This window comes from Microtus ochrogaster, chromosome 6 (genome assembly GCF_000317375.1).
Source record: "Microtus ochrogaster isolate Prairie Vole_2 chromosome 6, MicOch1.0, whole genome shotgun sequence".
Taxonomy (NCBI): domain Eukaryota; kingdom Metazoa; phylum Chordata; class Mammalia; order Rodentia; family Cricetidae; genus Microtus; species Microtus ochrogaster.
The window spans coordinates 30,507,974-30,520,529 of record NC_022013.1 but is presented as its reverse complement, the minus strand read 5'-3'; the positions used below and the strand labels follow the sequence as shown (position 1 = coordinate 30,520,529).

The 12,556-nt window shown below is 35.2% G+C and overlaps 1 protein-coding gene across 4 annotated transcripts in view; it reads left to right on the top strand.

The window, feature by feature from the left end:
- Window positions 1-12,556, top strand: part of LOC101999859 (complement factor H) — a 132,166-nt gene that overhangs the window by 3,273 nt on the left and 116,337 nt on the right. For 3 of the 4 annotated variants that reach the window (XM_013346745.1, XM_026779733.1, XM_005348454.2), the window contains exons 2-4: window positions 8,739-8,924; window positions 9,234-9,339; window positions 11,785-11,861. In XM_013346745.1, the coding sequence (XP_013202199.1) occupies window positions 8,739-8,924; window positions 9,234-9,339; window positions 11,785-11,861 (369 nt within the window). Of the gene's footprint in view, window positions 1-8,738; window positions 8,925-9,233; window positions 9,340-11,784; window positions 11,862-12,556 lie in introns of those variants that run through there. The other variant, XM_013346746.1, reaches the window with a different exon arrangement.

Below are 12,556 nucleotides of genomic sequence, written 5' to 3'. Positions count from 1 at the left end.
AAGTCAACTGTGATGTAAACTCTTTCTGCTTTTTTCTTAAAAGAAAGAATTTATATGGAAAGGGCTCATACTTTTTCCTTCACTCTATGTCCACAGTCCATGGCAACTTGTAGTGTAGAGTTCGCTCCATCTTTTCTTTTTTAAAAACAGGATGTCTCTGTATAGCTCTTGTTGACCAGGTTGGCCTCAAACTCACAGAGACCCACCTGTGTCCCACCTGCTTCTGCCTCCCAAGTTCTGGAATTAAAGGCATGTGCCACCACCATCGGGCCACCATATCTTAACTGAAATCTGCATCTGTCACTTTTCCTTGTGTCTTCACTTTAATTGTTTGAGATATAGAGTTTCACCTTATGGTCTAAGCTGGCCTTGAACTCCTGGTCTTCCAGACTTAGCCTCCCAATTACTGGAATTCAACATCCAGAAACACCTGCTCAGGTTTTCTATCACCATTTCTCAACTGAATTCACAGGGATAGCTGCTTATCCTTCCTTAGAAGAATGGGAAATTTCTTTTAAATTTTAGATTGTCAAAAACCTTCTGAAGAAGCAATCAATAATTTCCCTTCCTAGAGGAAAAGAAAAAAACCTTTCATTCAAAAAGAAATGACCAGCCCTCAAAACATACATCATAGTAACATTACACAGACTTAACAAGTTATATTTAGGAAAATATATATATTACCTGCATATATGCAGGTGATAACAATCATGAAAATAAGAGGCCATGAATTTGAAAGAGAGCAAAAAGGGATATATGAGAGGTTTGGGAGGGGCAAAGGGAATGAAAAAAATGTTGTAATTATATTATAATTAAAAGAAATAATGGTAAAAAGAAATAGGAATTTGTGTAGTAAATTAGAAAATAATGTGGATACATATTAAAATTAGGAGTCGAAAATGGTTTAGTTTACACATGAAACCAATCTTAGCATTTTGCCTTTATGCTCCTTTATTACATCAAGGGTTTGTAACCCTGTCATAGGATAAGCCAGGACTTACATGTATGTACCTTTTAAACATTTCTTTTATTTCAAATTATACTCAATAATTGGACTTACTGTTGCAGTCTAAACTATGGATATCATAATAGCTTCAAATCCAGAAGATATATTAAATCTCTGAAGTCATCGATCCATGGTATTCGTTTGGACTTCTTGTTTGGGCATAAGGGAAAGAATTCACAACTATAACCAAAGCACCTATTGCAAATTAAATATTCTCCTTACACTTGCAAAGCTATGACTTTACAATTACACAAGCAACGCTGGGCCTATTGCAATTGTCTTGCTTCCCCCGAGCCTTCCTCTGCTGAATCTGAGAATTGGAACAAAAAAGAAGTAGTCTTTTCATCACAAGCCATAGAAAGAAGGAGACTCCGACACTTCCTTAAGGAAAGTGTCTGGAATCCATGGAGAAATGTATAACTCAATTAAAAAGACTAAAGTATATATGAAATAAAAAAAATCAGAAATGTGACCGAGAAGACAGCATAGACATTCTTCATTGAGCCTTGAATTTAAAATTTTCAGAAAAAAAGAGACTACAGAGACAAGGTCAGGAAAACATGTGCCCTGTGTAGTAAGGTCCTTGCCCAATCTAGACATTTATTCATCTTCCCTATGGTAGTCCCTCAGGCCTCAGGGGCCAGAGGTCCAGGTTTGTTGACATTGTTCCTTCACAGTCTATCCTAAGAGAGTATGTGAGTGTTATAGATCTTTGTGTAAACTAGAAGAATGGGTAATACTAGTTAATTATCTAAACTATGTTTTAATTTCAGTGGAACAAGTAACCCCTACGTTCAAAACCCATGTCTTCACGAATAGTGTTGTATTTCCCTAAGTGGTGTTATTCGGCATTGTGCTGTCTTCCAGCTGTCTTCCATGTTTTCTCTTCTGCAACTCTTAAAATACTTGACATGTTTACAGTACCACAAACCCAACCAACCTATAATTTATGTGAAAAGAACAGTATTTAAATTTAGTGATAGTCTGTGTTACTCTAAAATTTCACTGAGAGAATTAGGCAGAGGCAAGGACAAAGTCTTTCTGAGACAGGAAGTATTTCAGTGTGAAATGTTTAGTTGTCAAAGTCTGGAGAAATTGCTCGCAGTATTATGAAGACAAACCTTGCTTATTTTCAGCACAGTCATATTCTAGGAATGTGCATGCCCTTTACTGAACATAATTTTAAACTTCAACTCTAATTACTGTGAGCTAGAATTATTCTGAGGTAGAAATTGGCACATAGCAAATAGTCTTCATCTTTGGACTTAGATTGCTCAATTTTGAACTCTTTTTCCCGCCGCTCAGATTAATCCATTTTTGTTTGTTATCTCTGATTGCCAGTCAGTCCTTACCAATTTCCGACACACACACAGACACACGTCACACCTACCTTTCATCATGTGAGGAGATGCTGGCAACCAAGTTGTGTGTGCTCAGTTGACTGGTGGGTGCCTTACCTAGTTCTTAACTTCAGTTCTTCTCAGAACATAACATATGAAAATTACACAGGTAATTGGGAGAAAACTGTTATATTTTGGTTAAAATGAAAGAATAAGGAAATGGTTTCAGAGACTGGCATTTTAACTGAGAAAGCTTAGTTTCGCACAAACGGTGCCAACTGGAAATGCAATACACAGAGGATGATTATAGAAACACCCCTTCCAAGATTCCTAAGAACTTTTTTTACACTTTGAGCTAAATGCAAGGAATTCGTGACTAAAAAAACTGCAACATAGATTCAGACTTGGGAGATGGACAGAAGAAAAGTTGTCAGTTCAGGCAACAGACCTTCAAGTTCACCAGACAATGGTTCCCTTGTCTTTTTTTCCTTCCAAGTATTATTCTTTATTTCTCTTCCAGATCTTGTCTTTTAAGTTGCCCACTTATCACTCTTGGTGGCATTTGTGCATATTGGTTGTATGAACGTACATCCTGGAAATGCTTCTACAGTTCTGTTTGTGCTCATTCTTTCTTTTATTCAAGTTCACTTTTCAATGACTTCTAAATACTGTGTGATATAATCATACCTTCCAAGAGGTAGTCATTTAGGGGACAGGTGAAGAATTGGCAGTATATTTAAATATTCAAATATTGAAGTTCATCTTATAAACTATAAAATCGCTAAAGCAGGAAACTGAAAGTTGGGAAGATGAGCTATATATACAAAATGGAATTTGTTCATCTGCACAAAATTAGAAATTAGGAAATTAATAGGAAAATGGATGAATCCAGACTCAGAGACAAACACTGCATGTTCCCTTTCTTACTTGCAAGCTAGTTTTAATGCAGACACTTAATATTTGTTTGTTGTATTGTATATGTACACACGTACATACATGGGTAGGAATTCTGAGGACATGGAGCTAGAAATGGAAAGGCTAATGTGGAGGAAGGGGCCATGAAAACACACGTGAACTAGAAACGGAAAGGCTAATGTGGAGGAAGGGCCATGAAAACACACGTGAACTAGAAATGGAAAGGCTAATGTGGAGGAAGGGCCATGAAAACACACGTGACATGAATCCTAAAAGAACACTGGGGTAGAAGAGCACAAAGCAACAGAATAAGCAGTAGTGAGTATAAAATAAAACTATTTTGAAAAGCCATAAAAAGATCCAGGTGGGATGGAGAATGCCTTAACTCTAGTACTAGGGAGGCAGAAGCAGGTGGATCTCTGCATCTTCAAGGACAGATTTATCTTCAAAGTGAGTTCCAGGTTAGCCAAGGCTACACAGAAAATCCCTGTCTCATGAGATAGGGTTGGGGACAAAAATAAAATACACCCCTTGCATATTAATTTAAAAGTAAAATTAAAAAATAAATAATTAGAATGGGTCAGGAGGGGGAGAGGATGACAGATGACATTTGTCTAGAGATATTTTTGCTGTTTTCGTTTTATGTTGTTTCTCTGAAACAGAGTCAGACTAAATAGCACAAACTGGCCTTAAATCACAATCTCCCTTCTCCAACGTGCTGAGATCACAGGCATGGAGCCTCATGCAGCAGGTTTTGAACACTGTATAGAAGTTCGTCTGACAATGGCAAAAGGGAAGCTAATGGTTGGGGACAGCATCAGTTATACAGAAAGAAAGAAGCTGTGTAAAACTGGAACTCATCTCCACACATCCAAGTAAAGCTGCCTTAACTTCTGCAAGAATTAGGGGTAGGATTTCAAAAGGAGTTGTTTTCCCTTTTGCTTTGATTCTTATCCTCAGGATCTCACTGAAAACACTCAGCATTGGTGCTGCCTGCATTTCAAGGTTTGTTCGCTTCATCCTGCAGCTAAGCTACTTTTTGAGGCAACCATTCAAGCCTACAGAAAAAACATTCAATACATACTAATAGTTTATTACAGAAAGACAACAATGTGCTTGGAACCATACTTGCTCTTAAGAGACTGCAGTCCAAGCAGTGCCCATTCAGAAGTGTTGACTGAATGGATTTCAAGCCCCCTCCTCACGATGACATAAAAGTTAGCAGATTCTGCTGATTTCTTCAAGGGTTCACCATGTAGCCTTAATGATCAATTCTGTCCTCAAAGTTAACATTTTTACAAATAAACTACATAGTCACTCCTGTATACATTAGAAATTTAAATTTGTTTTTTCAAATGTTTGTTAGTGTCATTTGAACTTAATTTTTTGTAGTTTCTTTTTAAACTAGTTTATTACACCTGATATTTCTGTGTTCAAAAAATCACAAACTTTATATTCTTGCACTATTTATAAATCACTCTGAATAATTTTAATTAAGAAAAACTCTCTCATTAACACATATGCATAAAATTAGTATGAATTTATATCAATAGGGAGGCAGATGGAAACTTTAATAAAATATCTATTTTTGATATTTCCGTTTTATTCATTTACTTTATTTTTTCTAAGGAACTTTAGTTTTCAATTATAGTATATTCTACCATCTGTTAAGAGAAAATAGTTTTAAAGTGATACCACCTATTCTTTTTGAATAATCTTTTAGGAGCTATAGTAAATGAATGAAGAGGCTTCCTCTTTAATCTACCAAAATTATGGGTACAAGTGATACATTTTACAAAATACAAAAATTCATTAAGATTTATTTTATTTCTGCATAAGCATTTCAAATAATCATTAAAAGAAATATTGGCATTAGAAATAAAAAACAGTATCTGGCTTGTGTGTGAATACTAGCTCTTTAAATTTGAATATAAAAATGGCAAATCACGATTGCTAAAATAGCAGATGTTTGCTTTTAAATTTCAAATATTATAAAATTATCTCCCTCAAGTTAAAGTAGACAGACTCCTGTTTTCAGATAGTCAAACCTATGAACACTCATTACTTTCCTGAAAAATATTTGAAATTGACAAATTTAGCCAAGTAAAGATAAAATCAACACAGACAGTTTTGGAAAGCAACATTAACTGTCAACTGTGTTACTTCCTACACTAGGATCAGGCTTTTTTTTTTTTTTTGTCAGAACCTGAATAAATATGTAGGCACAAGAAAGGTGAGTCCACACATTCACCAGGAGCTAGAAGCAAAGTCTTGCCCCTTCTCGGGGGAATTTTGAGATGAATCATCCCTCTGAACGTGTTTTCTCTGCTCCCTCCCTCTTCAACCCTCCCCCAAGGTCCCCATGCTCCCAATTTACTCAGGGGATCTTGTCTTTTTTCTACTTCCCATGTAGATTAGATCTATGTAAGTCTCTCTTAGTGTCCTCATTGTTGTCTATGTTCTCTGGGATTGTGGTTTGTGGGCTGGTTTTCGTTGCTTTATGTTTAAAAACCACCTATGGGTGAGTACATGTATAATTGTCTTTCTGGGTCTGGGTTACCTCACTCAAAATAATATTTTCTAGCTCCATCCATTTTTTTCTGCAAATTTCAAGCTGTCGTTATTTTTTTCTGCTGTGTAGTAGTCCATTGTATAAACGTACCATATTTTTCTTATCCATTCTTCAGTCGAGGGGCATTTAGGTTGTTTCCAGGTTCTGGCTATGTCAAACAAAGGTGCTGTGAATACAGTTGAGTACATGTCCTTGTGGCACAATTGAGCATCCTATGAATATATACCCAAAAGTTGTATTACTGGGTCTTGAGCATCCTTTGGATATATACCCAAATGCCAGTAAGATTTGCTGAAGGAGGCAGAGGCAGGAAGATCACGAGTTCGAGGCCAGCCTGGGCTACACATTTTTTCCAATAAAAAAAAATGGAGTACAGTCCTAAACAAAGCTCACATTTATTTTGAAGCACCAGATTTTTGCTGCAGTAGTGGTGGTGGGGTATTTGCGCCATCTAGTGTACAGAAGCTTAGTTAACTGAAATGATGAAAAATTAATGTACTGTAATTTATTAGACAAGTTCACTAAGATAAATGTTCTAAACATTAGGAAAATATTCAAAGAAAATATGTGTATCCAACAACCTAAACAAGTGTTTCTATAAGCTCCAGCGGTCTCTTATTTCATCACATGTCGTATAATGACGTCCTATAGATAAGTTCTAGGTGGAACTTGCCTCAGGTAATTCTTTTGTCTGTAAAAGATGAAGTTTAGAACAGAGTGGTAAATTGAAAATCAGTAAATCAGAAGTAAAATGAATATAGAAATTAAAGTAATAATTGTATGTATGTGTATATATATATATATATATTAGATAAAAAGTACTGTAATCTGCCATAGGAACCAACATTTTGGGTTTACTAACACAGGCATTTAAACATTAGGGTATTTATTGTAAAATTAATCAGCAGGCATCATTAAAAACAATTCTATTCCATAGCGCTAACATTCCATAGCTATAATTCCAGCTCTTGGGAAGATAATAAATAGGCAAAAGGATTGGTACATAGAAAGATGTATGCACAACTATTGCAGTAACATATTAAACATGGGCACTTATTTTCACTGTAAACTCAAACTTTTCCTATATTTTTGAACTTTTCTGTTAGAAACATAAACAAAAATGTTTCTCCTATAAAACTCAATAATAAAGCACGGCACCTTGAATTTACTTCCCAACCCCAAATCATAAGAAATGGTTAAAAAACATAAGCTTCCCTATTTTGCAAAACTTATGTTCGCTTTGTGTTCTGCCACTATCAGATACCTTGGAAAAGTTATTAGGTGTTTAAATCTCCATGCCCTTAACCAGATAATGAAAAATAAATAAATGCAAACAAGAGGTACAAACTTAGATATTAATTTTCTTCCCACTTTTAATATACTATCCTTAGTTAATCTATTGAAAAGTAAATGTAATAGAACACCCAGATATTTTGTTAATTTTAAGTTTAAATTATATAATACACATGTTTATATTATCTTTAATATACACATGTTATATAACATACACATAGTTTAATGAATAAACTATGAATATGGTATATTACTAATTACTATTCAATCAGATCAAGACACAGAGAATTCCCAGCACCCCAGAAGATCCCCACTTATCTCTTCCAAATAGAACAAGTTATCCTCAAAGCTATACGTACATTTTTGATCTTCATTGTTTCACAGCCTGTGTATGACTGCATGATACATACAATGTTGTTCTTAGACTTTATGGTGATATTAATAATCCTAGAATATCTGATACAACATTATGGCTTTACATCCATTATCTGAATATGTTTTATGTTGATGTAATTTTTACCACATGCCTGTCAATATTTATTAATTCAACTGCTTAGGTTGTACTTTCTAATTCTGAATATAAGCCACATTGTCACCATCTTTACCACAAATGAAATTGAGGTCACCTGCACATGCATCTCTTGGATGTACTTTCAGTGATATAATTGCTGACTTAATGTGGACATTGTATTTGTTCTGTCTCCAAACCAATATATTGAAGCAGAGATGGGTCTTGGGAATGTAATTAAGTTTAGATGAGGTTATGAGAATAGAGTCCTAAAAAAGAAATAAGAGAGATAAAATGCATCGAAATCTGTCTCATTCCATTATTATTTGCCTCTCTGTTCTCCCACCCCACCTCCCACCCCCTACCTGCTGGGAACAAAGAGCATTCCTTGTTAGGAATACATTGTGTTTAAGCTTCCCAACCTGTTGACTTTTTGTCCTAGTAGTCCTCATTGACTTAGACAGAGCACACATTTTCAGCTTCAGTCTGAGTTGTGGCTTTGGTCCCCTTTCTTGTGATTGCTCCAACTTTTGTCATGTTAGCCATTCTTTTCTTTTTTAAAAAAAAAATATTCTTTACATACATTAAATCATGACTGCAGTTTCCTCTAGGTCCATTCCACCCAGCCCTCCCTCCTCATTCCTCACAGCTTCCCTCTCTCCTAGATCTATACCTCCAGCTCCCCACCCCACCCCACCCCCGAAAAAACACCAGCAGGTTTACCAAGGATATCAACTGAACATGGCAAAACAATTTACAATAAGACTAGACACAGTCCCTCACTCATATCAAGACAGGACAAGGTGACCCAGTAGAAGAAAAAGGGTCCCAAGCACAGGCAAAGTATTCAGAGATATCCCCAATTCCTGCTAACACCAAAATACACACCCATAGCATATATGCAGAGGACATACATCAAAACATACCAGTAAGACCACTCTCTGTGAGCCCTGTGTTTCACTAGCAGTTCTTAATATTCTACTTTCCCCCAAATGTGAAGCTTTTAAAAATTATCTTTGTCGACAACACTATTTGCTTTTATATTTAAAGTTTGTTATATCTATGTAAATAGATATTTCAAGTATTGGTTTGTTTGTATTGTAGATTGTAAAGGTCCTCCATCAAAAGAAAATACAGAAATTCTAACAGGTTCTTGGTCTGAACAATCATATCCACAAAACACTGAGGCTACCTACAAATGCCGCCCTGGATACCGAACACTTGGGACCATTGTTAGAGTATGCCGGCGAGGAAAATGGGTGGCTTTAAACCCATCCAGGAAATGTCGGAGTAAGTACTCCATGTATGAGAACCTTAAGACAAATTTTATTTTAGAATGGACTACATGTTTTGTGTTGTAACACTATAAAATTATATCCCTATTGTAACTAAAATATAGAAAAGTCATTTTAAAATGTAGTAATCCTCCAAAATTAAAAATTAAAATTAAAAAAGGCAGTTAACTTCAAATTAAAAATACTCTTTCCTGTTTTAAGTTTCCTTCTATTCAATAATATTCAAATGAGTCCCTCTCCATCTCCTAGATAAGGTGTGTTCAATGGACTGTATTCTAATACTGAATCTTTATTTTAATTTTAGAAAAGCCATGTGGGCATCCTGGAGACACACCCTTTGGGTCCTTTAGGCTAGAAGTTGGAACTGGATTTGAGTTTGGTGCAAAGGTTGTTTATACCTGCAATGAGGGGTATGTTGTCAATATTAATGCTTGTCATTGAAATTGCAAGTAGAAAGTCTACAAGTTTGTGCTTTAATGAGACTAATTTTTTCTATCAATATTTAAAGAATAACATACATAAAGCTATGACGTGAGTAATTTTATTTGAATGCCATACTATCTTCATAGCATTAAAAAGTTAGGTGAGTTACGATTATTCTGGCATAGTGTTGAAATAAGAGAGTGTTGTCAGTACACACAAAAGTGTTCAGCTGACAATACCTTACTAAATTCCATTATTTGAACAATATTATGTGAAATGGGAAATTTTTATGTAGTGGGGCAATAGGAATTCTGAAAACAACTATGTTATGTGGTAATCCTCTTAAAAAGATTTTACATTATTTAAAGAAAGCAAGACTTTTTTTATTTTACCTTTTTTATTAAATTATTTTTACATACCAGCCACAGTTTCCACTCCCTCCTCTACTAAGTTTCCTCATCCACCTTCTTTTAGCCTCCTCCACTCCTCGTGAAAGGTAAGGCCTCCCATGAAAGTCAACAAAGCACGGCGTATTAAGTTGAGGCAGGACCAAGCTGCCCCCACCCCAGCATCAAGGCTGAGTGAAGCACCCACCATAGCAAATAGCTTCCAAAAAGCCAGCTCCTGCACCAGGATAGATCCTGGTCGTATTGCTGGGCCCCACAAACAGACCAAGAAAGCAAGACTTTTACTTGTGAGTAAAATGTCTCTCCCCTGAGCGCTATTTTAAAGCTTAGTAGTATGCAAATTATTTTATTTATGGGACCCAAAGGCTATTTTTTTCAGAATCATTGACTCTACCCTCTGACCAGCTACTGGGTATCAAGGCTGAAATCATTACTGAGTCTTCTATAATTTTTCTCTAATACTACAGATTATTTTAAGAGTCCATATGGGAAAATTAAGAACTCTATAGTATTATGAAAATTAAGTATGAAGTTAAGCATTGTGAATGGAATTTTTTCATTGTTCATCCTTTATTTCCTAACTTAAAGAAATAAACTATTAACAGTTTAAAGTTTTCAGATTTATAATTAGCTCTAAAAACATTCCCAAACTCAAATACTCAATGTTCATAAACTATTAACTCATTCCTATCCCTCTCTGACAAAAGTGGAAACTTCTTATCAGCATCATGGCATAGGCAAGGGATATAAATATGACCTACATTAGAAACCCTTAAAAAAATTCTGAGGTACTGAAAGTACTCATCAGATACTCATTTCTTATTTATCTTCTCCTTGCCCATGACCTGAAGGAGATTTTTCAAACTCATTTTTATGCCAATTTTCATTCATCACCGCTCACCTTATTGCACAAAGCCAACAAGAATTGCCTTGGCTTGAGTTTTTCAGGCTGTTCCACTGTTCACCTTTGAGATATTACATCCCAGGCTAACCTCCCTTATTTGGGTTTCACACTTGTGTTGAAAATGAGAATCAAAACTCATATGTTTTCTTCATTTGATTTCCACAGTCTCAGAACTTATATTTACAATTTGGTGAAGAAATGACCTGGATATTTTTCTCTGATTCTGGCTCTCTTGTGCTCATCATTGCCTCTTTCAGCTTGTCTGTATCAAGAGCAAACACTGATAGAACCCTGTTGTGACAGTAACTTACATATTGAGCTTCAATCACCAACAGACATCTGTTGGTCAAGTTACTGATACTTATCAATGAAAGTTCTCACACCATGTAGGATCAGTAGGTAAAGTAGTTCACATTAACTTAAATTTTTATGGGAGAATACTTTGTCTACTTTTTTAAAACATAGAACTGAAAACTAATAATGGAGCAGGTTTATTGCATCCTTGTTTTTTGCTCACCCTTTTGGATCCTATGTATCAATCTTTATTTTCTCTGTTGGGTGTAGGTTTAGTTACATATTATTCAGCAGAATGATCCCTTATGAACAATCATTTTATTGTTCTTCATGTAGGTGATTATAAGATGACATCAAAAAAGTTTTTTTCTGTATGGATCTATATGGTCAACCATTATCTCCTCCTCTCCCCTCCCTCCACAAACATTAGTCCAGGAAAGTTTTGTGTAGAATTTTGTAGAATGTCTGAAGGAGCATAACATAATGTGTTGGCCTCTGCTGTGAATAGAAAGCCTTTACTAGGAACTTTGTTTTGCTGTCAGAAGAGGGCACATAAGGGAGCTAGAGTATCACATTTATAGTCAATTATTCAATCTCCTCTACAGCAAGCATTAAGTAAACCCTAAATCCAAGCTCCTTGACTAATGTATTCTGCTTAAGTGTTTTCTTTCTATTAAGAATTAGAAACAAGATGAGAATAATACAAGAAAGAGAAAGATTTTTTCCTTAAGAAGTTCTTACTGGAGGACAACTATAACAGTCAAAAGCTTAAAAGTATATAAAAATACTTGATGTCTCAACACATTTTTTTTTGTTTCTGTTTTTAGGTATCAGCTGTTGGGGGAGATTGATTACCGTGAATGTGATGCAGATGGGTGGGTCAATGATATTCCATTATGTGAAGGTAAATAAGAAGCTGTTTTTACATGTATGACTAAATACCTTCATTAAATAAGATTTTTCCACATTTTATAGAAAAATATTTTTGAAGTTTATTTTTCAGTATGTCTTACTTATAATATTTTGTAGTTTCTAGTATAAAACAGAAATAGCTGTTTTATTAGAGTACTAGTTTGTATTTCAGTGTACTAAGTACTAAATAAAGAGGGTGGTAAATTTTTCAGGGCTAATGTAGATTCCTTGGAGTCATGGACTTAACCATCAGCAAACAAGGGACATCAAAAAAACTCAAACTTTCAGCTGGGTTGTGGTGGTGCACTCAGGAGGCAGAGTTAGGTGGATCTCTGTGAGAGTGAGGTCACCTTGATATACAAGAGCTATTTCCAGGACAGGCTCCAAAGCTACAGAGAAACTTGGTCTCAAAAAAAAAAAAAAGCAAAACAACAACAATAAAAAACCCTCAAAACTTTCTAAAAATATAATAAATATAAAATGAGATTGATATGATTTTTGGTCAATGTACTGATGGTTAGAAATACCAAAGCCAACTTTTCTTTTATTTTATAGTTCAAATATTAATAATATGTACAACCATCACCAGCTTAATAAAATATCAGAATTTGAAAGCAAGCTGTATTCATGAAGAATGTTTCCCATAATAACCATCGAGTTACAGTGATATAGGCCTCCACAGTGGTA